General features: G+C 49.3%; 1 protein-coding gene and 1 long non-coding RNA gene across 3 annotated transcripts; one reads left to right on the plus strand and one right to left on the minus strand.

The window, feature by feature from the left end:
* The first annotated feature begins 1,841 nt into the window (after positions 1 to 1,841).
* Positions 1,842 to 15,519, plus strand: TBC1D21 (TBC1 domain family member 21). 2 transcript variants are annotated; one of them, XM_070797057.1, is made up of 11 exons: positions 1,843 to 2,072; positions 8,981 to 9,088; positions 9,222 to 9,325; positions 10,241 to 10,335; positions 11,099 to 11,209; positions 11,353 to 11,453; positions 12,330 to 12,426; positions 12,765 to 12,865; positions 14,113 to 14,229; positions 14,893 to 14,976; positions 15,351 to 15,518. In XM_070797057.1, exons 1-11 carry the CDS (start codon positions 2,013 to 2,015, stop codon positions 15,381 to 15,383), a joined length of 1,011 nt encoding a protein of 336 aa, XP_070653158.1. In that variant the 5' UTR covers positions 1,843 to 2,012; the 3' UTR covers positions 15,384 to 15,518. The 2 variants fall into 2 exon arrangements, with proteins under 2 accessions (XP_070653159.1, XP_070653158.1); XM_070797058.1 differs by lacking the exon at positions 11,099 to 11,209 and having other exon boundaries at positions 1,842 to 2,072; positions 15,351 to 15,519.
* Positions 13,204 to 17,938, minus strand: LOC139185203 (uncharacterized). The gene is made up of 2 exons (XR_011568747.1): positions 17,074 to 17,938; positions 13,204 to 15,740 (listed from the first exon to the last, which is right to left on the minus strand). It is a non-coding gene; the product is annotated as an uncharacterized lncRNA (long non-coding RNA).
* Between the last annotated feature and the right edge of the window lie 8,305 nt (positions 17,939 to 26,243).

Genomic DNA, 26,243 nt, shown 5'->3' on the forward strand with positions numbered 1-26,243 from the left:
GGGGATCTTCCTGACCTAGGGGTCAAACCCAGGTCTCCCACATTGCAGGCGGATTCTTTACCAGCTGAGCTGGTAAATGCAAATAAATGGACATGGGAAGGACCATTCAGCCCTAGAGAAAATGAGATTGACACATGTAAATCCCTTATAAGAATCAGAAAGAGGGGAAAACGGGATCAAAATCCTCACTTCAGCACAGGGTCCTCTTTGAATATTAAGTCTCCATGCAGTTGCTATGAGGCTTTTGTGATATGACCAAACTATACTGGCTAATTGGGGAAGGGTTATTATCTGCAATTTGCAGATAAGGAGCCAGAGGTGAAAGGAAGTTCAGTAGATGATCTATGCCCGTCATGTTCATTTTAGAAGCCACATCGGATTTAGCACTCAGATTTTCCAGCTCCCTGCCTGATTCTCAGTTTCTCGAGGCAAAAATCATAGTTAATTCTCAGTTGTCGACGTCGTTGATGTGGAGGAACAGAGGCATAGATAATCCCAAATGGTGAGTAATGCCCTCGCCATGCCTCCCGCTCTGGACATTTGCTTCGAAAGGTGCAGAAGGAAGGTATCCTGCTGTTAGAGGCTGCCCTGTCCTTATACCACCCCTCCCCTACTCAAAGCTGCCCCACCTCCTGCTCCTTGAAGACCTAGGGGCAACAGATCAAGAGGAAGAGGCTGTCACGCTTTCCTAGGTTGGGATGGAGTAGTGGAGAGAGGCAGAGAATAAAGCGTTTTGATTTAAAAGGCCTCCTACAGTGCCGCAAGCGAGCAGAACAGTAACAGTAAATGAGACAGTGAATTGTGTCCACTGAAGACTTCCATATGGATGCTGATTCATTATGCTAATAAGGACGTGCAAGCCAGAGGCTGACTGTATTCTGATTTCATGGCTGGGGGATCCATGGCTCCGAAGGAGGGGGGAGCATCCAAATTTGAGGTCAGAGTCCACACTCCAGCTCTAAGCTCCTGATTACAATTTGGTTGGTCTAATTACTTACTCCTAATGACTAAGGATGCTTTAGAGCCAGGTGGCTTTAACGGTTGAGACCTGAGTGGGAATGCAAGCAATGCTTAAGGTTGGAGAAGTGATGCTGGAGCCAAGAGAAGCCAGCTCCTCAGGTTCATTCAGCAAATACTGAGCACCCACCAAGTGCCAGGAGGTGGGGCTGGCACTGGGAGGGGAAACACAAGGATCAGACACTGACCTTGGCCAAAAGGAACTCAGGGACGGAGTGGGGATGGGGCACGTACAGAAACCTCTGTAATATATACAGAGAGGAAAGTAAGAGGAGATCTAAGGGCTTCATTTACTCTTCTCTTCAATTAAATTATTTGTTCAGTCACTTGGGCACTGTCTTTAGTGCTCTAGATATAAAGATAAATGAAACTGATCTCTACCCCTTGAAGCTACCATCCAAATACCTAATCTGAGTCACCCAGGGAGTTTTTCAAAATACAGTTCCCCGTGTCCCCAGCCCAGACATTCTGATTCTGAATCTCTGAAAGTTATACTCAAGAGACCTAAATCTCCTATTCTAGGTGCTTTCCAGGTTTCTGTACTAGTCTGGTGAGATAACAAATGAAGCGGGCCCAGAAGAGGGAGAGCCAGAGATGGAAAGACTGCCTGGTTTGCCTCTTCCAGGAAGCCCTCCCTGATCAGCCCAGCACACTGGTCTACATGTCCTCTGATCCCAGCCCCCATTACACATCCTGTGAGCACTACAATTTTTCTGGGTGACTGGGAGGTTTAGTCCCCTTGGTTCTTGGGTGTGTCTTACCTCTAAAGTTGGGTGCTCCCATGTTCCAAGGCCATTGTGACGAGCATTCCAGGGGCTTTATGACATATTGGCTGGCTCTGTTCGAGTATGGGAGGTCAGCAGAGGCCCAGTTCCTCCTGGGAAAGCAACGCATCCCCCCAAAGGAAGACCACCTTCCCCTGCTTAATTAAAGCATCACTTAGGGCTCCAAGTAAACTCCAGTCAGAAGCTGCTTGAAGACAGCCAGCAGGGGCCATGACCACCCTCTCTCCCGAAAACAGTCTCTCTGCCAGGCAGTCGGCCTCCTTCATCCTGGTAGGTGTTCTTCATCAGCTCCAAGTCCCTCCCTCCCCAATCTCTGGTTTGCATTAGGGCTATTTTCCCCTGTTAGGGCTATTTTCCCCTGTTGGGTGGGAAGGACTGGAACCCTGAGCTGGCCTAGAAGGTGGAGCAGGGTAGGTCAAACCTTGGTCTCACCATCATCACCAACAACAGGACTGAAAAACACAAGTCCTTCCTTTACCCTTCTATCTAAGCCGGTGTTACTTTTCTCCCATAAGTGACATTCTAACTTTAACGAGTTCCTGGTTTGCAAATTGTCTTAAAGATGCTGAATTTTCCTTGGTGTTTTTGCCAACAATTTTGGTATGCTGCCACCAGGTGGCAGTAATGCTTTTGTTAGCAGGTGGTTTCCACGTCCAATTAATAAGAGAAGCTATTCATTAGAATTCAGCCTCAGTCAGAATTTTCCACACTGTATATTTTTCAAAATCATGGTGACTAATTATAATGACCCTAACCAATCTCAAGTCTCCTTAATCATTGTGATTTAGAGAGTGATACATAGAAAAGCAGAAATGCAAAATGGGTACCTCTCTCCCTGAGTTTTAAATGTTACTGCTTTATTGCAAGTTATCACCAGGCCTTGATTTGAATTTTCTTTATATCTCTCTTCATTTCTCTAAATTTAGAGAAGGATAATAATAAAATAACAAACTGTCATATGGCATTTAGTATGTACAATGACTGTTGTAAATGATTTCTTTACAGTCTCATCATAACTCTGTGAGGTGGGTGAAGCTATTATATTCACTTTATAAATGAGAACATTGAGCCCGCGGGGCTAAGCAACTTCCTACAGACCCACCGCTAGTAAATGGCAGCTGTGCTGTGCTCAGTTGCTTCAGTCATGTCCAACTCTTTGTGACCCCATGGACCACAGCCCACCGGGCTCCTCTGTCCATGGGATTCATCCAGGAAGAATACTGGAGTGGGTTGCCATGCCCTCCTCCAGGGATCTTCTTGAACCAGGGATCGAATCTGCATCTCTCGTGCCTCCCGCATTGGCAGGCAGGTTCTTTACCACTAGCGCCACCTGGGAAGCCCAGTCAGTGGCAGAGTGGGTATTTAAACCAAGCTGTGGAGTCCATCTCCTAATCAGTGATTCTCCAAGTGTGGTGACTGAGTCTGCAGCATCAGCATCAACTTTGGTCTAATAAGGAATGCAGATTCTTGAGTCCCAGATCTTTTGAACCCAAAACTCTGGGCAAGGGGCCCATCAATCTATAGCTTCACCTCGGGGTCATTCTGATGTGCACCTAACTTCTTTGCATCACACGAATCTCTAGTTGCTCTGCGGCATATGGGATCTTAATTCCCAACCAGGGATCGAACCTGCATCCCCTGCATTGCAAGGTGGAATCTTAACCACTGGACCACCAGGGAAGTCCCTAAGCCATTTTTTAAAGATAACTATACTACTCTGATGATACACACTCCACACCTGGGTTGATAAATATCACCCAGATAACTCTCTCAAGTCACACACATCCCTCCCTCAAACTGTCTACTCTTAATATGCCTGCCCTCCTTGAGAAACTCCCTCTTTCCTTGGTAGGAATCTCTGAGACGATTATGGTTACTGTTGGGAGTATGTCTTGTCCACAGTTGAACTCAGGCTTTATTGGGGGCTCTGTTGCTATGCGGGATGTGAGAGTTGGACCATAAGAAGGCTGAGCACCAAAGAATCAATGCTTTCAAACTGTGGTGCTAGAGAAGACTCTTGAGAGTCCCTTGGATTGCAAGGGAGCTCAAACCAGTCAATCCTAAAGGAAATCAACCCTGAATATTCATTGGAAGGACTGTTGCTGAAGCTGAAGCTCCAATACTTTCGCCACCTGATTCGAAGAGCCAACTCATTAGAAAAGACATGGATGCTGGGAAAGATTGGCGGCTAGAGGAGAAGAGGGCAGCAGAGGATGAGATGATTAGATGCATCAGCAACTCAATGGACATGAATCTGAGCAAACCCCAGGAGATAGTAAAGGACAGAGGAGCCTTGCATGCTGCAGACCATGGGGTCGCAAAGAGTCGGACACGACTTAAAGACTAAACAACAACTGTTGCTATGAGGATTCAGAGCAACTTGGCATCAAAAAACCCATCAAGAAAATTTTTCTTATCCTCCAGTGGCTTTCTTATTTCACTAAAAAATACTGGAGAAAATCCTTAACCTAATGATGAAGTGGGGGAAAGAGGCTGGAAAGATGTATGCCTGCAGCAAGGGCCACTAACAGCTGTTAGAGAGGTTGAACCATTTAAGGCTCCCACCTCTGGCCCCCTTCTCCAGGGGAAGCATGGCCCACCATTCCCCAGGTTTGCCGGTAGGGAGTTTCACCCTGCTGAGGTACACCACAAAGGCGGGAAGAGATTTCCATACCTGCTTTGCCTAGCAGTACTCTTCCTAGGGGAGTAGGAAAGGTGTTATTGCAGAGCTGGTAGCACCACACAGTCTACCAGACTCTCCTCCTGGGTGACCAGGTCCTTGTACCCAGATTGTGGGCAGGGTGTTAACAGGTTGGTGGAGCAAGGAATAGAGGAATATAGGAGGATGAAAGTGGATTTGAGTGGCCATTGAGGTCACCGTCTCCATTATTTTGAAGAACCCCAGATACAGATTCTGTTTTCTGGCATAGACAGGCGATGTTGATGTACTAGTGAAGAGAGGGAGGGGACTTCCTGTGGAAATTCCTATCGCCACCCACCTTGCCTCTGCCCCCTACCCCCGCACCAACCTGCAGGCCTCTGCAGGTGGTCAGGCTTTTTGAGCTTGTCCTTGGCTTGCTAGCAAATGTCTTACAAGTTCTTGTGGGTGCCCCGTAGTTTGCTTGGGTCCTGGGACATACAGGGAAGAGGCTGGGCAGAGAGAAGCAGAGTTTACTGGAAGAAGTCAGTGGCTTTTTAAAAACAAATTCAGCCAAGGCAAAGTAGGCAGATGGCCAACTGTTGCAGGTAGAGGTTTAGTGATGCAAATTCTCCGAGCGCTCAGCAGATGCCTTCTTTTGATGTTTCTAATTATCTCTGCCTTATTATGTCGATGCCCTATCTTTTACTATAGTGTTCTGTGCATATTGCTTTGATTAGTTTGCCACTATCATTATGTTTAACCCTTTTTTCATGTCTTCGTTCATCATTTATTTTTTAATCTTTCTATGGCATTTAATTTTAATGTATACCTTTTGTTAACAGCTCTCATGCATGCTTAGTCCCTCAATCATATCCAACTCTTTGCGACCCCATGGACTGTAGCCCACCAGGCTCCTCTGTTCATGGGATTTTCCAGGCAAGAATCCTGGAGTGGGTTGCCATTTCCTCCTCCAGGGGATCTTCCAAACCCAGGAATCAAACCTGTGTCTCCTCAGACTCCCATATTGGCAAGCTGATTCTTTACTACTGAGTCACCTGGAAAACCTAACAGCTCGAGTAGGGTGTATATCTTTTATTTAAACTGAAAATCCTTGCCTTTTACACTCCCTGGTGGCATGGCATTGGAGTTAAGCACCCTGACTCTTGCACCAAACAACTCTGGGTTCAATCTCAGCTCTGATACTTACTGTGTGACTTCAGATACACTAATTAACCCTCTAGACCTCTGGTTCCCTAACACGTAAGGCCGTGTAACAATCTCACCTGCCTCATGGGTGGTTGTGAAGATTAAACAGTTGTAAATATAAAGTGCTTAAAATAAAACCAGTGCTTTTAAAGTGTTTGCAACTATTAAGGAAACTTAAGCATTTGTTTCCATAATTAATTTCTTTGGGTTTCAATCATTTTTATGCTTTATGCATTTATTCATTCCTTGCTGTTTCCTGCATTGTTTATTTTTTAAAGTGAATTAGAAGGAAAATGCCCTATTCTGATAAATCTCTAATTTTAAAAAGTCAAAAATAAAATTATTTCTTCTGACACTATCTTTCAATCTAATAAAAAATTGAATTTGTAGTTAAAAATCTTCCCGCAAAGAACACTCCAGACCTAGCTGGCTTCACTGGTGAGTTACACCAAATACTGAAGAAAGAAATAATACCAATTCTATACAAACTATTCTAAAAAAATTGAAAAGCAGGAATAGGTTCCTACTTATTCCATGAGGCCAACATTGCCCTGATATCAAAATCAAAAATATTACAAGAAAACAAAATTATAGACCAAGCTCTCTCATGAACAATGATGCAAAAATCCTAAATAAAACTGTAGCAAATAATATCCGATGATGTCTAAAAAGGATAATACATCACCACGAGGGTTTATCCAAGGAATGACAACATTCAGAATAATTCAATGTAATTTACCTTATTAACATGCTAAAAAATGAAAAATCGTATGATCATCTCCATTGATGAAGAACATCCATCCCTGATAAAACACTCACAAAACTAGGAACAGAAGGGAGCTTCCCAGCCTGAAAAAGGGCATCTACAAAAAGCCTACAGTTAACATCACACCGAACCATAAAAGCCCAAATGCCTTCCCTCTAAGATTAGGAACAAAGCTAAGATGTCTGTTCTCACCACTTTTATTTGACATTGCCCTTGAAGTTCTAGTCAGTGCATAAGACATGAGAAAGAAATAAAAGACATCCAGCTTGGAAAAGAAGAAGTGAAACTGCCTTTATTCATGGATAACATGCCCATCTATGTCAGGGTTGGCAAACTTTTTCTGTAAGGGTCAAAGTAGTAAGTACTTTAGTCTGTGTGTGCCATACATCTCTGTTGTAACTACTAAACTCTGCCATTGTAGCATAAAAGCAGCTTCAGACAACAAATGAGTGAACAGGCATGACTGTGTGCCAATAAAACTTTATTTGAAAAAAAAATGGATTGAAGGCCAGATTTGGCCCATGGGTTATAGTTTGCTGATTGCTGGCCTATATAACAAATCCTATTGATCCACCAAAAAAGCTACTAAGACTAATAAGTGAGGTTAGCAAGGTTGTAGGATACAAGATCAAAACATAAAAATCCGCTATATCTGTAAATACTAGCAATGAGGAGTTAGAAGTTGAAAGTTTAAAAATGACACCTTTTACAACAGCATCCAAAATATGAAATGTTTGTGAATAAATCTGATAAAATAAATGAATAACCTAAACATACCAAAATCTCACCAGAACATTGCTGAGAGAAATTAAAGAAGACCTAAATAAATGGAGAAATATACTATGTTTTATGGGTCAGAAGATTCAGTAGCATTATCAATTCTCCACAAATTGATCTATAGGTTCAATGCAATCCTCATCAAAATCACAGCTCCCTTTTTTTTTTTTTTGTAGAAATTGACCAACTGACTAAAATTCATAAGGAAATGTATTCCTAAAGTTCAGTCATTCCCTTCTATAATGAAAGATCCCAGGACACAGCCCTGCTCTTCCTATTCCCTTCTACTTCCTGCCAAGTGTTGCAGTTTCTGAGTACAGGTTGTGAGAACATGACTGCTGTCAGAGGACAGAAGCCTGGCTCTGATCAGCTCAGACGACAATGTCTATACAACTGGGACGTGGCATCAGGGCAGACCCTGCTTCCCAAGGTTAGGCCAAAGCGAAGATTTTCTGTACCTTCTTGGGCCCATATATCCTATTTTGGTTTAGAAGATGGAGCATGTATGAGTAATTAAAGTATATTGCTCGATCCATCTCTACCAAACAGAGTTAGCAGAAATTACCCCAAATTTGGGCCTGTGGGCTCTAATTCTTAATTTCCAGTGCTGTTTTTGTTTCTAACACCTTTCTACACCTGTGGTCCCAGCATGCCCTGGGAGTTTGTTAGAAATGTGTCATCTTGGCTTCCACCCCAGACATTTTGAGTCAGAATCAGAATTTTAAGATCTTCAGGTGACTTGTATGCAAATTTAAGTTTGAGTCACACCTATGCATATTCAGGTATCTATCAATGGGAAGTTGGGAATATATATATCAGACATGTCTAGTCACCTGCCAAGCTCTGTCCATCAGCATACTTTCAAGACTGAGATGTGACATTTCAAGATATTCTCTTCAATGCAAGACTCCTCTAGGCATCTTCCCCTATTCCAATAGGAATTCAACTCCTAATTATTGTCTTATGAGCATTTTAAATTATTTTGCACGCACTGCACTCACCTTTCCCCAACACACACACACACACACACACACACACCACTTATGTAAGCAGAAACCATTCCTTATGATGTACCATTTTACTCTTCTAGAAAAGGTAAAATGTATCTCATAGATGTGTTCAATTAGTACTTATTTTATTTTTCCATTATCAAGGCAAGTATACATTATAGTTATAGAAAAGCTTGAAAATACAAGAAAAAGGGAAATTTATAATCCTATCATTCAAAGATAATCATTGTTTTGTTTTTAGGTGGTTTTTTTCAGGGTTTTTTTTTTCAGTCTTTTTTCAAACAGGATTTTTATAGTGGTTAATTCACTTCAAGAGTATATAAGGTGTGGTTTTTACAATATGTAACATGTATATGGAGTATGTACACAGACAGAATGCAGACTGAATGCATTCTGAATGCTTTGCTTTCTGCTTTTTTCCATTAACATTTTGTATTTTGTATTTTCCCAGATTATTCATTCCTTGTATCGATTTAAATGCCTCACAATATTCCATTGAGCATATAAACCATAGTTTACTTAACTATTCCCTTATTGCACAACATTTAGAGAGTGCTTGCCTTTTTCATTCTAGTAAGTAGTGTGCAATGAAAATTATTGTGCATACAGCATTTTTCTATATGTTTTCAGTAATTTCCTGGGGTTAAATTTTCAGAAGTGAGTCCGAGGCTGTGAATTTTGATTCATGTTGCAAAATCCAGAGTATATCACTTAAAACTCACTCTTAAAGAAAAGCCAAAGGTTCCTAACCGAGGGCTGACGTGGTTGTCCTTGCCAGGTGAAGAGAAAACCACCCATTGACAAGACGGAATGGGATGGCTTCTTTGACGAGAACGGTCACTTGGCCAAGTCACGAGACTTCATTTGTGTTAATATCCTGGAAAGGGTACAGTCCTAAGCTACCCTCGGTCTCACCCTGGACTGGGGGCGTGGGTGGGCAACAGGGCGGGCATGGCATTGGAGGGGGCTTTTTCAGGCATTCAGGGGGCTCACAACCTCTCACCTCTGCCCCCACCCAGGGCCTGCACCCCACGGTGAGGACAGAAGCCTGGAAGTTCCTCACGGGCTACTACTCATGGCAGAGCTCCCAGGACGAGCGGCTCACAGTGGACAGCACGAGGAGGTAGACCGTTTCAGATCCTTTCAAGAGGGAGGCGACAGTGCAGGTGGGAGGGGGCACCCACCCCAGCCTGCTAGGGTCAGGCTGCTTCCTTCAGATGGACTTCTCTTTTCAAGAGGCAAAACCCCCATGGCTCTCCTGACTCAGGACCCCCACACAGGGGGCACAGGCACCTCCCCCACCCCCACCCTGGACCCTGCATGCTCCACCTGCTCAGGATTACCAGTCCACACCCTGCCAACTTGAGCTCGACCCTAGCGCCTCCTCACGCTGCCCTGCCACCCTGCCCAGCCCAGCCATCCCTAGGCCTGTGCAGCCTTCTTGAGCTAGGGAATATCCACATGCTCAGGGGCCAGCTAGAGACCACTCCAGGACAGTTGGGGGATCTAGGGCCACCTGGATAATTCAGCTCAAGATCCTTAATTAAGTATACCTGCAAAGACCCCTTTCCAAAAGAAAGTCATATTCACAAGTTCCAGGTGTTAGGGCATGGACCTATCTTTGGAGGTCACCATTCCGCCCACCACACACCTAAGCTCATTCCAATGATGGGCACAAAACTCTGCCTCATCCAGTCCTTCCAATCCTGAGGCACAGGCGCTAGTGTTAGCCCCACTCTACAGACAAGGAAACGGAGGCTTAGGGAGGGCCAGTGATATCCCCCAGTCATGATATCCCCTAATGGCAGACATCCAGTTCTTAAACTATGGATCCAGGATTCAGGTGCAGGGGTCAGACTACAGAGCCACCTCCCCTGCACTCCAGGTGCCCCCCAGAGGATGGTTAGGGTTGGGCAAGTTGGGGGGATGGGAGGCAGCACAGGGAGGGCGCACCACCTGGGTCAGGGCACTGCTCGGAGTTCCCCCGACTGGCCTGGAGGGAAGGATGCCTCCTTCAGCCTCGGGTCTGTCCTCACAGGAAGAACTACGAGGCCTTATGCCAGATGTACCAGAAGATTCAGCCCCTTCTGGAAAACCTGCACCGGAACTTCATAGAGACTCGGAACAGCATCAGTGAGCCGAGGAGGGTGGGCGGGGCCCGGCAGAGGGGAGGGTTGGAAGCCCTCCTCCCTGGCTCCTCCTACGTCATGTCTGTGCCTGGTTCCTGGGTGCTGCCTTGACACATGCTGCGGATTTTGCCGGCTCAATCTTGGTTACCCTACCAGCCTGGCTCCACCGGCTGCCCCAAGCGGCCCAGTGTGTGTCCCTGGGCGTATGCTCTTTCTCTGGTTGTTTACATCTCTTCCCCTCTTGGCCTTGAACTAGGTTGGATTTGAACTGCAGGAAGGAGGGACATTCCTGGCAAAGGGTACAGACTGGTCAAAGATTTGGAGGCAGGAAAAACTCCAGGCAGCTCAGGTTGTGGTGAAGGGTAAAGCTTGGTGGTCTGATGTATCTTTTTTCATTTCATTTTTGGTTGCTGCGCATGGGCTCTCTTGTTGCACGGCATGGGCTTCTCATTCCAGTGGCTTCATCTTGTCCTGGAGCATGGGCTCTAGGGCATCTGGACTCAGTACTTGTGGCACTTGGGCTCAGTTGCTCTGCAGCATGTAGGATCTTAGGTCCCGGCCAGGGGTAGAACCTGTGTGCCCTGCATTGGCAGGAGAATTCTCAACCACTGAACCACCAAGGAAGTCCCCGATGTAAATTTTTTCATAGCCCCCTTCCCAGGATGTCCTGGGTCCTACCCTCTTGGATTGGGGGTAATAAACTCACCCATGGACATTCTGCTAGATGTGATCTGGTGACGCCCACCTGTCCCTTGCCCCCAACCTAGCATACGACATTAAAAAACTCTATGACAAAGACCCCCTGGGCAATGTCCTCCTCGATAAGAAGAGGCTGGAGAAGATCCTGCTCCTGAGTTATGTCTGCAACACTCAAGCAGGTGTGCCACAGGGTGGGGCCTCCCTTCAGCTCCCCCTTCTCAACTCCTTCCTGGGACAGTGCCCTGCCCCAGCCCAGGCTCCGCCGTAACCCCCCACCATTCCCCGCCCCGGCCCCTCCTCACTGGCCCCCCATCCACTCCAGAGTACCAGCAGGGCTTCCATGAGATGGTGATGATTTTCCAGCTGATGGTAGAACATGACCATGAGACCTTCTGGCTTTTCCAGTTCTTCCTACAGAAAACGGTGAGAGCTGGGCCTGGCTTAGGGACCTCCGAGTTCCTCAAATGACCCCTTGAGGTTAGGCAGGCACTGGCAGCCCCAGTCATTTCCTCCAGCCCTGAAACAGCCCTCTGAGTCCCAGAGGAGCTTCTCCCAGAAAAAGGCAATGCCAGCCCCCGTGGGGTTTGTTCCAGGTTGTGGGGGTGGAAGCATTGGAACTGAGAAACGAGGATAGCGATGCACTGGGTCCAGCTCTTGTCAGACCTTGAAAGGTTTGGAAAGGCCCAGTGAGGGCACCTTTCCCCGGCATTCGTCCTGCCCCAAACACGGCTCTGCTCCTGCAAATCCTCCAGGGCTCCCTACAGGCTCCATAGTAGAATCCCCAAACCTCAGCCAAACACTCCAGGCCTCGTCTTCACTGTTGTCTCTCACCGCTACTTTTACTTGACCTGCACCCAGGCCCTCCAGGGACTCGATATTCCCACACTGTGAGGTTGAGAGCTTTAAAGGTGCTGCTCCCTGTTACTCCCTTTCCTCATGATCTGTGAGAGGCTGCCCAGAACCCACCCTCATCCCCTTCTCCATCCCTGAAACAACATGCCACTGCTCTTTTCTTGTCCTGATTGGTTCAGACCCATGGTATATGTCTGGAAGAATATCTGAGTTCACTGCATTGTGAGCCATACCTGGTCCATCTCTACATCCCCACTACACACACACATCACACAGGCAAGATGTGTGTTTATAAACACCCATGCTCCAACACCCAGACACATACAGAGACTCAGGCCAGGCCCAGCCAGACATACACAGGGCCTCCAGCATTGGGAAGTTGATGGAGCAAGGCTGACTCATCTAGTGCTTTCAAGGGGGTCCCTCCTGCCCACTCATCTCTCCCAGGAGCACAGCTGTGTCATCAACATCGGGGTAGGGAAGAACCTCGACATGCTCAACACCCTGATCAACTTCCTGGATCCCGTGTTCGCTGAGCACTTAAGTGAGTGGCTCCCTCTGCTACCATACACCTCCCTCAACCCCAGGGAAGGCGTGGGAGGGGGCGGGGACCCAGTCCAGGGCAGCAGCTCCCAAGCATGGGGGAGGAAGTGAGATCATTTGGTCTTTTCTTCCTGCCCCGGGAGGAGGGTTCATCTGGATGGGGTTAGGATCTGGACAGTTGAAAATCCACCCCGAATAGTCTCCAAGGGCAGATGGAAATGTGACAGCCTGGGTTTTTTTTAATTTCCCGTGTGCTTCCGTGCTCAGTTGTTCGCCCATGTGTGTTTCCGCTTTATCTCCCATCCCCTGACCATGGCCTCTGGGCTTCTCTCCCCACAGAAGGGAAGGGTGCGGGGGCTGTGCCATCCCTCTTCCCCTGGTTCTGCCTCTGCTTTCAACGTGCCTTCAAGACCTTTGACGACGTCTGGAGGCTCTGGGAGGTGAGGTGCCTGCTGCTCTGGGGCAGAGGAACAGGGAGGCCCTTGTCCTTGCTTCCCTTTACTGCCAGCTTTGGACGGGTTCAATCTCTGGATTGGGAAGATCCTCTGGAGAAGGGATAGGCTACCCACTCCAGTATTCTTGGGCTTCTCTGGTGGCTCGGCTCGTAAAGAATCCCCCTGCAATGCAGAAGACATGGGTTCGATCCCTGGGTTAAGAAGATCCCCTGGAGAAGGGAAAGGCTACCCACTCCAGTATTTTGGCCTGGAGAATTCCATGGGTCCATTGGGTTGCAAAAAGTCAGACACAACTGAGCAACTTTCACTTCACTTCACTTCACTTCATTTTGGATACAGTTCATTGAGATTTATTGGGCCAGTGGCCCTGCTCCTGCCCTGTTGAGAGATGTGAGAACATCAGTTGATCCCTCTGTTCTTTTTATCCCTCCACTGCACCTTCTCAGGGCAGTGCAGGCAGGAGGGTCCTCGAGGCTCGTGCAGCAGAAGGCTGGTCTGTATTCAGCTTCCCTGCCACCCTGCCAGCCCAAGGGCCCTCACTCTGCCCTCACTTTCCCAGCTGCCTCTTCCTTGGCCTTCCCTTCCACCTGAGTGCCCACACCTTCTGAGCCCTGACTCCTGGAGAAGGAGGGGCCCCCCAAGGACAGGTCACACCTACACTTCTTTGACCCCAGTCTCCAGGGCAAGATGCACTCCCCGGGGAACACACCCACCGCCCTATCCTATGGCCATTGCTGCCTGCAGGATTGGGCCCACTGCTCAGCCTGGCATTCAGCGCCCCACAGGTCAACTCCCCCCACCTCACTCCTCACTCCTGGCCTGTTGATCTCTGTGCTCAACCGTCAGGCCTTTAGTGACACCCCTGACACAACTGTTGTTTTGCCAAAGCACCACTCAAAGCTACAGAGTTAACCAGTCATTCTTGGAGTTCTCTCCCCCTGTCTCTCTTCTTTCCTGCTCCCTCCCTTCCTCCTTCCCTTCCTTCTCTCTTTCTCTGTCTCTCCTCTCTAGCTGATGAATCCCTAAAGCCTTTTTCCTTGAGTCCCCCAACAGCAAACACAATGCCTAGAACCCCAGAGGTTGAATGAATGAATGAGAGTCAATGAATGAGCACACGGGCAGCAAGGCCCAGGCATGGCTGACGGGTCACGTGGTTGGTGGGAACCGCACCATCCGAAGGGCATCTGCGGTCTCAGACCACAGGCCAGACTGAGGTTCACTGGCCCCTGCAGGTGCTGCTCACAGGGAAACCCTGCAGGAACTTCCAGGTGCTGGTGGCCTACAGCATGCTGCAGATGGTGCGCCAGCAGGTGCTACAGGAGAGCATGACGGGCGACGATATCCTCCTGGTGAGAGCGTCCTCCGGCAAAGCCCAGTCCAGCCCCACCGGCTCCCGGAGACCCCTGACACAGACTCAGAGGCCCTGGCTGCCCCTGGGCAATACTGGGGAGACTGACATACTCCAAACACTGTGCCAAGTGCTCGTATAGACCAGCTCATGTAAACCTCCAGACAGGCCTGACACAGAAGCGTGATAACCATCATCATCACCAGTACCCCTGTTTAGCATCAGCGGTGGGGAGCTAAGACCCTGAACGGTTCTTAACCTTGAGGCTGGACTGACTGACAGTTAACTCTTAGGCCCTAGGGTCCTCCTGTGACAAAAGACCTAGAGTTTTCCAACAATTCTGAAAAGCAGCTGAAGTCTGTGATCCAAAACATCTTAGATGGCACCCCCATCATAAAACGAGTCCTCCCAGAATCCCATGAAACACTCGGGGAAACCCTGGGGACCCTCTAGTGCCAAGAATGAAAACTGCATTCCCCATCTCTCCAATATATAAAATTCCAATGGTAAAATTCAGGCACTGTGCCAAGCTAGTTGAGAAGAGATTGGGTGGCCCCAAGTGACTGCCATGAGCAGCGGCCTCGTCCCCTTGAAGCAGCGGGTCACTGCCTGTGCCAGCCTGTGCCCAGGGAGACCTGCTTCCACCCACCTTCTTCCGGCACAGGCCTGCAACAACCTCATTGACCTCGATGCCGACGAGCTGATCTCCGCTGCCTGCATAGTTTACGCTGAGCTCATCCAGAAGGATGTAAGTCACTTTGATTATTTGTCTTCCTTCCCTTCTTCCTCCAAGAGGCCTTCCCCGATCGCCCAAGCCCCCTCCATGGCAGGTGTATTCAACTTCAGAGACATAGCTTGTGCTATATTCTCCACCACCAACCCACGGGGGTTGCTCTGCACAGACTTCTCACTGTTCGCATGCATAACTCATGCTTCACAGAGCAGACTGGGCTTCCTGAGAACGCAGCCCTCATCCCTCATTCCCTGCATCCATCCGGGCAGATCTGGGCACAGGGCTGGGCACCCAGGGGCTCAGGGAAACGTTGCTGAATGAACTGAAGAATGAGAGCGACAGACCGATGTCTGTCCACCGCTACCTGTGAGAACCCTCCTCTCCCCCAGGTTCCTCAGTCGTTAAAGGATTTCTTTCTCTGAGACTGCTCACAATGGACAGACGCCCTCCATGGACAGGATGAGGTGGTACTTCAGCTGTGAGGTCAGGATGAAGTCCAAGGGGGCATTCCGGTGAGGGTGTAGGTAATACAGCTGTGATAACAACAGCCTTCTGGAGTCATGGTTTGTGGTGAGCAGTGTTTTTCCTGGGGTGGGGAGTGAGGGTAGAGACAGGATTGTCTAATGAGAAGAGAGACGGGAGGGCTAGAGAAAGGGCACACACTGGGAAGCGATGGTGCTGGTCAGCGACTCCTCAGGGGCTGTGGGTTTTCCAAGGCTGCAGTGGTCCACCAGGCAACAAAGGGTTGCAGGCATAACTGACTCTGAGTGGGCTGCCTCCTGTGGAAGAGATGGACATGTCCAACATGCTTGCTCAATCCCTGGTCTGGAGAGGGGCAAGAGCCCAGGGCTTCCCACCCCATAGCTCTTCTATACTCCCCACACATGAATCATACATGACTGTTTTTCCAGAACCTCCCCAGCAGCCTGTGGAAGGACACAGCACAAATCTCTGGCTAGCAAGAGGCTCCTTCCTTGGTTTCAAAGCCCCTCACAATTACATCTTGTTTCTCAGCCTGAAATGCCGCCTCAAACTAAACTCCCCTTTTCAGCCTTAATCTCTCCAGATAGTGGCATCTCTTCCCTGACTCAGGCAGAGCAGTCTCTCCCTGAGGGCAGAAGCTCCTGCCACCTGCTCTCCCCAAAGTGTGCGCCTGCCCCAAGCCCCCCACCCAGCCTGCCCATGCTCTGAGGGTCACCCTGAGGGCAGACCCATAGCTGCTTGGCAAGTGTGTGCACCTACTGTGTGAGTGTACATATGTACGCATACACACGAGCCCTGCCCAGCGGCTACACTTTTTCAGAGGGGGCTGATTGATGGGTGGGAGGGATCTGTGGTTTTGCTGTGGACCTGGCTCTTGTGGGTGAGGCACAACTGTCATTGTCATGCTCCTGCTCCCACCTGTCACTCTCAGTGACCATCACTGGAAAGGCACTGTGTCCCCAACTAGTGGCTGGTCTTCTTCCCCTCAGGTGACAATCTCCCATCCATGGCTGGCTCTGAGTCTCTTGTCTGCTATGCCTCTGATGGAGGGGGTTACTCGGAAGAGTGGGATCCTGCTTCCCCCACACCCCAGGGTCTTTTCTGCAAGGTTAGTAAGCCAGCGTTTGCTGGGCAAGAGGGTACATGGGTAAATTCATATACTGTGCACTTCCTCAAGCTTCTGTCCCCAAGACAATTTATCTAAATAAGGATCCTGTGTGGAATAAAGTTCTCTAAGAACAAAACTGTTTTCCACTTCAACAAAGAACCAGAATAAAAGATGAGCTAACTGTGGCCTTGGGAAGAGTCCATAAAAATATCACGTGTGCATCTTCTAATGCTTCTTTTGGCCTAGTGGCATTAATTGGCTTATGATTTTTGCTTGGGACATCAATGACAAACATCTACTCCACAACTAAGCAATTCAAGTACTTGCCTTCTAGGCCAGTGGTTTTCAAACCTGATTTTAAAATTACTGGAGCTCCATTATTACAAAATCTGCACTAAGAGTTCTGTGGTTGAAATTTGGTTGGGAAGTCCAGAAGCCTGCCTGCCTGTGATCGCTCTCTCAGACCCCTTTTTGAAGCTCATCATTTCCTCCAAGTTACCTCCAAGGAGGCTCTGACTTACTGGGAGCATGTCTGAACACCACTGTCTGTCTTCAAGATGAGCTGGATTGAGTCTTGATGCTGAACTGATCCAGGTTCAGATAAATTCCAAGTGATACAGTGATGGCAATGAAGATCTTCGAAGACTGAACATCTCTCAGCTCACCTGCTGTGCTCCTGGCTGGTGGCCTGCGAATTAAGATCTTCCCACACTGTTACCGTGTGCATCACGGAGCCAGCACAGGCTTCTCCTCTCTTAGTTTATCACTTTTATCACCGCATGTTTTTTTCCCCTCCAGTAAAGTCCAGTCCTGAGGTAGAACTATGGGGAGCATTCAGATCCAAGAGACTAAGTTCCCTTCAGTGTAGAGATTGTGTGGGTCTAAATAATTTGCTAATTCAACAGACATTTATGGAGTCCGTACTGCGAGGCACTGTCCAGGCACTGAGGATTCCACCATGGGGAAAGGAAGGACACAATCCCTGTTTCCATGGCAGTCGCAGTTGAGTGGGAACCAGACAATTGCCTTGAAGAATATATAACTGCATATTCCTTTTGTGCTCTGAAGGAAGAAAATGGTTCTAGGAGAGAAGATGGCAATGGGTGGTGGTGCCGGTGGCGCCAATGACAACGGCGGTGATTCAGGCATGATGGTGATGAGGAGGACAGTGGGTGGGAGGAGCTGCAATGTTGGTAACGATGGTGGTGCATGGCTGTAGGCACGATGTCAATAAGGACCGCAGTGGTAATGTCCATGACGGTGGTGGTGGTGGTAGAGTTGATGTCAAAACTGGTGTAGTAGTGGAGGCACAGGTGGCAATATAAGTTTGGGTGATGATGGTGGGGAGGTTGGTGATAATGGTGGTTGTTAGCAATATTGCTGTTATCAGTGGTGGGGGGGTGGGGGGTGGCAGAAAGTGTGATTAATTGATGACAGTGGAGGTGGCTGTAGGGAGGATTTGATTCTGGCAGTGGTAGAGATGAAGATGTCAGGGGTAGTGATGGTAGTGCTGGCTTTCATTCAGTCAACAAAAACGATCTACAATGGCCATTTCTGTATTGATACTGGTGATGGGGTTGGTGGTAATGGCAGTCATGGTGGAGATGAAAACAGGGACAAATTCATTCTGGAAAGACTAGTGTCTACATACTTCCAGTGAGCAAGACCTAAATATAATGTTTTAAAAGAGCGACAGTGGTCATGAGCACAGAGATAAAGTAAATAGAAGCACCCCGGCCCTATCCAAGCTTCCTAAAACTTGGTCCTGAGCCTCAGGTGAAAGCGTGGACTGGCTATATCCATTCTATGATCTCATCCCACCCCTCCTCCTTTCCCTCTTGTTCTAAGCCTCTTGCCTGGAGGTTATTCATTTTCCCTTCTCCAGCAAACCTGAGTGACCCTAAGCCCACTCTTTGTTCCTGGAACCAGGAAAATGGTTCTCTATCCAGCTAAGGCTTCACAGAGGTGGCATGTGTAAACTCAAGTTCGCTGGGCCCCAGAGTCTGTATTTTTGACTCAGAGAGGGATAAAGGAAATGGGTGGTGGCCAGCAGAGCCCAGTCCTGTGCTGAAGCCCAGACCTTTGCCTGGGGGGTAAGGGCCTTACCTGCTGCGGAGGGGAAGGACATAGCTGGTGGGTGGGGCCTCCGCTACCCAGGACTCAATTGCACTGATGTGACCGGGCTTGAAGATGTAACACTGGCTTCTCGAGGGGACATAGGGAGGAAGAAAGAGAATGAACAGGAATTTAAGGAAAGAAAAAGAGAAGTGTTAGAACACTGGGGGAGGCAGTGAAATAGGAGGGAATGTAAGGTTTCTTTTTCAACTAGCGATCATCCTAGTGACCATCAACAGATACATTAGTCTTGGCAGAGCATGGCAAAGTGACAAATGGCACTTGTGTGCTGAGTCTTAAGGCTGATGCTTCTCGCGGATGTGTTTCCCAGGCCTCTGCCCCATCCCAGCCACAATACACATGTGTGCACAGACACACATGCACACACACACACACACTCTACACACACACACTGTGGCCCCGGGGTATCCCTGGTGGTTTTCTTGTTCAACCTGATCGAGATATAACTAAGTTGGAAATGTCTTTTTCCTCCACCTTTCAGAAGAAGGATGTTCAGGTCCATTTAGACTAAAGGAACTCTCTACTCCTCCTCCCTACTGCACTTGCCACCTCCCCTCCATGCACACACACGTACACACTGCAATCCATCACCGAGTTCCGCCAGCTTTACACCTACTTAGACCAGTTGCTCAGTTCTGTCACTGCTGGAGAGGGAATATGGATTGACCATGCCCAGACCCTCCTCCCTCTGGGTGGACTCGGGCCAGGGTCTGCAGGAACAAAGCTCGTGAACTGCGGGACCTGAGCTGCATCCTGGTAGGTGGCAGGGGCTGCTCCAGCTCTGGTGCTCCTGCTACTGTCACCACCAACCCCAATTAGAAGCCTCAGGCCCCACAAGGTGGAGCTGAAGTCCCCACCCCAAAGGGCAAGGGCACAAGTCTTCCCTAATCCCACTTTCCCACTAACTGCTTAGGGGCCTGAAACCCAAGGGAGAGGGGACTGTGGCCGTAAGGAGTGGCTGGAGCTCCGGGAGGTCAGGAAGGAGACCACAATAATCACAACAGCACTTACTGAGCAACTGCTCTGTCCCAAGCCCAGCTCAGGTGGTAACGAATCTGCCTGCAATGCAGGAGACCTGGGTTTGATCCCTGGGTCAGGAAGATTCCCTGGAGAAGGGAATGGCTATCCACTCCAGGACTCTGGCCTGGAGAATTCCATGAGAAGCGTGGTGGGCTACAGTCCATGGGGTTGCAAAGAGTCACACTCCACTGAGCGACTGACACTTTCACTTTTCTTTCAAGCCCCATGCTACATCACAGGCTTCCTCTCCCATAATCCTCAAATTCAGAAGACAGATGCCAGCATCACACTTTTTTTTTACTGGTGAGGAGCCCAAGGCACTGGACTGCACAGCCAGTGATGGCAAAGTCAGAATGTGAGCACTGACAGCAAACCCCGTAGCCCACACTGCTAGCCTCGGTCCCCGAGTTCACACCTTCACCTACCCGTAGTCTCTCTCGAGGTCTGCCATCTCGCCGGAGGCACACACCTTCCTGGTGTTCTGTCTGTTCCTGTGTGGGCAGACCTCCATCTCACAGGCCCCTGGCAACTGAGGACCCACAGGTGGGCCGGGATGTGGGGGGGTGTGCAGAGGCCCCATTCTACTTCCCTAGTCCTGCCCTGTGCAGGACAGGCCTGTTAGGAGCCTAGCAAGTTTGGGGAAGACCAAATGACAGCCATGTCTACTACAACTTGGTTTGAAATAATGCTCAGGCTGCTCCGGACATTCCTTCTCTAGAATGGGTCTGGGGGCCAGGAATGGGGACGTGGGGTGGGAGAGGAGAGGGGGCTGGGCTGGGGCTCTGGGGCTACAGGGAGACCACTGCACAGGGCTGAGGGTAAGGAGCCAAGAGGGGCTACCAGGCCTCTCTGCCGGGTGGGGAAACAGTGACAACCAAGCCTGAGTGGGTGGGATGAGCTGGATGCATGAGTCTGGGAGAGGAGTGGGGAGGAGAGCTGCACAGAAGAAACCCCCAACTCCATCCTGGCCTCTGCAGACCCCTCTGTGGACCAGCCACAGGCAGAGTGATGAGACTGAGGGAGCCGAGACTGGGCAAGGCCAAGGTGGAGACAGGAGTTTCCAGCCCCTGCCAAGTACTATCCTGCCACATGAGGGCCATCAGCCACGTGGTCAGGGGGAGGCGGGGGAAGGGATTTATTTCTGAGGCCTCCAACAGAAGCACTAGCATCCAAATGGTCCTGCCAGACCCTGCAGCTAAGTAAGCCTATAATGAGAGAAAGATTAGCAGCAACTGGAAATGAGGGAGGTGGGTCTTGGGAGGCTGTGGGGGGCAGGGGGCAGGGTGGGAGGATAGAGCCAGAGGCAGTAGCTTTTAATCTTGGCTGCACATTAAAGTTACCAGGGAGCTTTTATTAATAACCCATACCCAGGGCCCACTGATGAAATCAGAATCTCAGGGGGCAGTGCCAGGGCACTAGTGTTTTTAAAAAGCTCCTCAGTTAACTCCAGTATGCAGTCAGGAGAACCCCTGCGCTCAGAGAAGACAGTGGATGGAGTGAGCTTAGAGGCTTAATGCCTTCCACACAGGATGGGGGAGGGACATTCCCAAGGTCACACAGTGAAGGGATCATATCAGGGGAGGACAGGAGTGGCTGTGTAGGCCACTATTCTGAACTGATACTAAGAACCAGAGCTCGTCTCTGCAGCCAAACCCCCCACCATCGGTTCCACCCTGGACACACCAAAGGCTCCAGCTGCCCTCTCCCCACTGGCTCTTAACTGGACCTTCCCAACTCCCCCACCCTCAGAACCCTGCATCTGAATGACTCTAGAATTAGGCATTTCAAGTTCTTTTCTGAACCAGCACATAAAAGAACAGGGGGAAAAAAATAATAATAAAAATAAATAAATAAAAGAACGGGGAATTAATAAGTGCCCACATCTCAAAGGCCTGAGCCTCACCTGCAGTGATATGCAAATGGCACCTAGACACCCACAGTGCTGTGCTTAGAAGCTGAGAGCAAATAGGATGCAAATATATGCAATCATTATGCAAACAAGGGCAGTCCCAGATTAATGGCCTTGATCCCTCATCCAAACAGCAGCTGTCTCTTTAGGTATAGCCATGGCTGACACAGAGGGCTGAGCTGTCTCCTGTCAGAGGCATCCTGAAGAAGGGTCAAGAGGAAGGATTGTTCTGACACCCACTTGCTGGCGGTCTTCTCTGAGAAATCTGGGAGCCAGTGTCTGTCGGGCAGGAGGCTGTTCCCTGCCAGGGTTCCTTACCCAGGTCCCCTGGTGCAATGCCGGTCATTCTCTCTGGGGCAAAGAGTAGTGTTGGCAGGGGTGGTGGAGGTGGTGGAGGTGATGGGAGAGATGATGGTGGAAGCGGCAGAGCTGGGGATGGCTGAGAAGATGACACAGGGGGCGGGGAGGGTGAAGCTCCTGGAACGGTGACGATGACAGATGGTGGCCATGGCGCTGGTGACGGTAAAAGTGACGGAGGTGACGGTGAAAGTGACGGAGGTGACGGTAAATGTGACGGAGGTGACGGTAAATGTGATGGTAAATGTGATGGAGGTGACGGTGAAAGTGACGGAGGTGACGGTAAATGTGACGGAGGTGGCGGTGGCGGTGGCGCTGGTCATGGTAGCTACGGGGGTGATGTAGGATGTGATGCTATGGGTGACATGGGGATGCTAGAGGTCACGTTGACAATGGTGGTGGCGGAAAGGATGGTGACAAGGAGGGGAGACTGATAGAAGTCAGGAGGAGGAGGACAGTGCGATGCTGCCGGCAACGGCAGGTGATGGCAGTGCGTGCAGAGGCTGGGGGGTACAGGTAAGAGGCAGGGGGAGAGGTGGCGTGGTGAAGGTCACTGTCACGAGCAGCATGGGGTGAGAGCAACGCCCAAGTGGCACAGAAGTGGCGAGGCGGAACTGGGGAAGATGAGTTCTCAAAACTCTTAAGTTCAGTAGAGGAGGATGTTAGCCTGTCAGAACAAAAGCAGGAGGAAGGCGGGAAGGAATCTTTAGAAGACACACAAGGTCTGCTGTGATGGGGAGAGAAGGGGCGAGGCTCCCAAGCACAGACCCAGAAAAAACTCAGTGACAACTCCTGACTTCTCTCTCCTCAGCAAAGGCGCAGCTTCATTACTCAGTCCCACTCACCGACAGTAGCAGGCCTGAGGGCTGCAAGCGACCAGTGAGGTGACCCATAGCTGGGCCTCAGTTTCTGCCTCTGTGAAATGGGAGGAAGTATGAAAACCAAATCAATGGGTGAGTTTTTCTCTCTTCCACAGGGACCCTGTGGCTGACCACAGAGCGTGTACAGCAGAATGAAGCTGCCTTGGTGAGGGGAAGGGAAGCAGTGGGGACTTATCACACACAGCTGGGGTTGGGAGACTGACACATTCTTCTCAGGAGAACTCAGAAACGGCCTGGTGTTACTCCTACCCCAGGGCCCATGTCCCCTCCACTTCTCCATCAGCCTCCCCTCATTTAGGCCACCACAATGACAGTCACCAAAGCTGTCTGCCCTATTTCCCTCCTGGGAGGCCACACCCTAAGCAAGTTGCAGGGTAAACTGGTTTAGTCCGTGAACTCTAGAGTCAGACTCCAGATAACTATTGTGTGGCCCTCTGGACAACACACATAACTTCTTTGCATCTCTGTTTTCTCACCTATAAATTAGCAATAAAAAGACATACTTTACAGACTGTAAGACAAATGACTATAAATGTGTTTAGTCCAGTAAATGTCAACTCAAAGAACTGGTAGCTATTGGGCAGATACTGTAGGCTTCAGGTGCACCATGATCATTTATGCCCAGCAGTGGCCACAAACTGGAAAAGGTCAATCCTCAGCCCAATTCCCAAGAAGGACAGTACCAAAGAATGTTTAAACCACTGGACAATTGCACTCATCTCCCATGCTAGTAAGGTCATGCTCAAAATCCTGATGCTGGGCTGCAGCATTACGTGAACTGAGAACTTCCAGATGTCCAAGCTGGGTTTAGAAAAGGCAGAAGAACCAAGGTCAAATTGCCAACATTCGCTGGATCACAGAAAAAGTGGGAGAATGCCAGAAAAACATCTACATCTGTTTCACTGACTATGCTAAAGCCTCTGACTGTGTGGATCATAAACTGTGGAAAATTCTTAAAGATATGGGAATTCTAGACCACCTTACCTGCCTCCTGAGAAAGCTGGATGTGAGTCAAGCAGCAACAGTTAGAACCTTGTATGGAACAATTGACTGGTTCAGGACTGATAAAGGAATATGACTAGGCTGTTTATTGTCACCCTGTTTATTTAACTTATATGCCAAGCACATCATGAGCAATGTCGAGCTGGATGAATTACAAGCTAGAAAATCAACATTACCAGGAGAAATATCAACCTCAGATATGCAGATGATACCACTCTAATGGCAGAAAGCAAAGAGGAACTAAAGAACCTCTTGATGGGGGTGAAACAGGAGAGTGAAAAAGCTGGCTTAAAGCTATTAAAAAAAAAAAAAAAAACACGATCATGGCATCCAGCCCCATTGCTTCATGGCACATAGAAGGGGAAAAGGTGGAAGCAGTGACATATCCTCTACTTGAGCTCTGAAACCACTGAGGATGGCGACTGCAGCCATGAAATTAGATGACTGCTTCTTGGCAGGAAAGCTATGACAAACCTAGGCAGTGTGTTAAAAAGCAAAGACGTCACTTTGCTGATAAAGGTCCATTTAATCAAGGCTATGGTCTTTCCAGTAGTCAAGTATGGTTGTAAGAGGTGGATTATAAAGAAGGCAGAGCACCAAAGAACTGATGATTTTGAACTGTGGTGCTAGAGAAGACTTAAGAGTCCCTTGGTCAGCAAGGAAATCAAACCAGTCACTCTTAAAGGAAATCAACCCTGAATACTTAGTGGAAGGACTGATGCTGAAGCTGAAGCTCCAATACTTCCGCCACCTGATTCGAAGAGCTGACTCACTGGAAAAGACCCTGATACTGGGGAAGACTGAGGACAGGAGGATAAGGGGCCGACATAGGATGAGATGGTTGGATGGCATTACAATGGACCTGAACTTGGGCAAACTCCAGGAGATGGTGGGGGACAGGGAGGCCTGGCATGCTGCAGTCCACGGGGTCGAGAAGAGTCGGACACGACTTGGCGACTGAACAAAAACAATGATCCTTTATTCTTCAACCCAAGAAGCAGTAGCCACAGGAGGAAAGGCCTTTTCAAGACTGTGTCTTCCTACAGCTGCAAGGTATGGGCTCTAGAACCAGCCACCACCTCCTTGCTGTGGAACCTGCGCCTGCAGGTTAGTCCTGCAGAGGGCGCACCTCCTCCACAAACCAGGCCTCCACTGGAAGGCCAGGCTGCCCCAGGGAAAAGGCACCTTGCCTGCCCATGGAGTCACTCTGCAATCCCTGTGCTCTGGCTGGGGTGGAGGGATGGCAGGGGAAGAATCCTAGCCTTCTGGGCCAGAGACACTCTGGGGGACTGGAAGAGGGTGGGGGAAGGAATCTGGTGTTGGTGTTGGTTCTCAGAGGTCCTGAGCCTTTCACTCTGGCTGCAGATTTGCTGGGAACTGGCAACTAGCTTAGGACAAAAGAGCCATCAGGGTCCCCCTGAAAGCATCTCTTGACAGCTCCAGAGCCCCGTGGGTGGATGCACTGAGACCACGGCCTCCTTCACACCCAGTTCTTGGCTGGGAATCCTTTCCTCCCCACCCCTAGTCCCCCCACACACTGTGGTTCAGAGTGATTTGCTGTGAGTGGTGGTCATTTACGCATGGTGGCCCAAGGGAAGCAGGGTCTGGATGAGTCACCTCTCAGAATGGTAACAAGAGCCTCCTGGAAAGGATCTGTCTGCTTCCTCCCCAGACTCACAGATCTTCGTCTGCACACACCACGCACTCAGACACCCAGGATGCTGCCATTCCCACCAGCAGAGGCTCGGCTCTGAGATGCACCCAGAGCAGGAAGCAGCTGCACCAGCCATGCCCTCCTGCCCCAGAGCAGCACTGGGACCAGCACCTGGCAGCTGCGATGGTCTAGGCTCCATGTGTTGCCTGTTTCCTCTAACCTGTACCCTAAACATCACCTGCTTCACAGTGTGAACAGCCATCCAAGGCCCTCTCCTATGTTTTCTACACCCAGACCAGCAGAAATACAATGTGACACACAAGTGTATTTTCTAATATTTTCACAGCCACATTAAAACTGTAAAAAAAAAAAAAAGTGAAAAGATTTATCTAACCCAATATATCCATAATATTATTAGGGACTAGTATAGTACACTTTCAGCACATCTTAACTGGGATGAGCCACATTTCAAGTGCTCAGTAGCCACACATGGCCAGTAAGTGGAGCATATGTGGGGGCAGCATGTTTAGTCACTGGCCCCTGTCACCTTCTGGGCTCTAGAAGTGTGCCATCTGGCTTACAGGCTGGGGTCTCCTGGGGATCCTACCACAGCAGAGGCCAAGGGGCCCCGGGAACTGCAAGTTCTCCACCTTTGATCCTCCCATACAGGGGGTCCTGGGTGCCTCTGGGAGACCTGGAGCCCACTCACAGCTAGCAGGGCCTGAAAGGTTG

The sequence above is a fragment of the Bos indicus genome, chromosome 10, assembly GCF_029378745.1.
Source record: "Bos indicus isolate NIAB-ARS_2022 breed Sahiwal x Tharparkar chromosome 10, NIAB-ARS_B.indTharparkar_mat_pri_1.0, whole genome shotgun sequence".
NCBI classification, from domain to species: Eukaryota; Metazoa; Chordata; class Mammalia; order Artiodactyla; family Bovidae; genus Bos; species Bos indicus.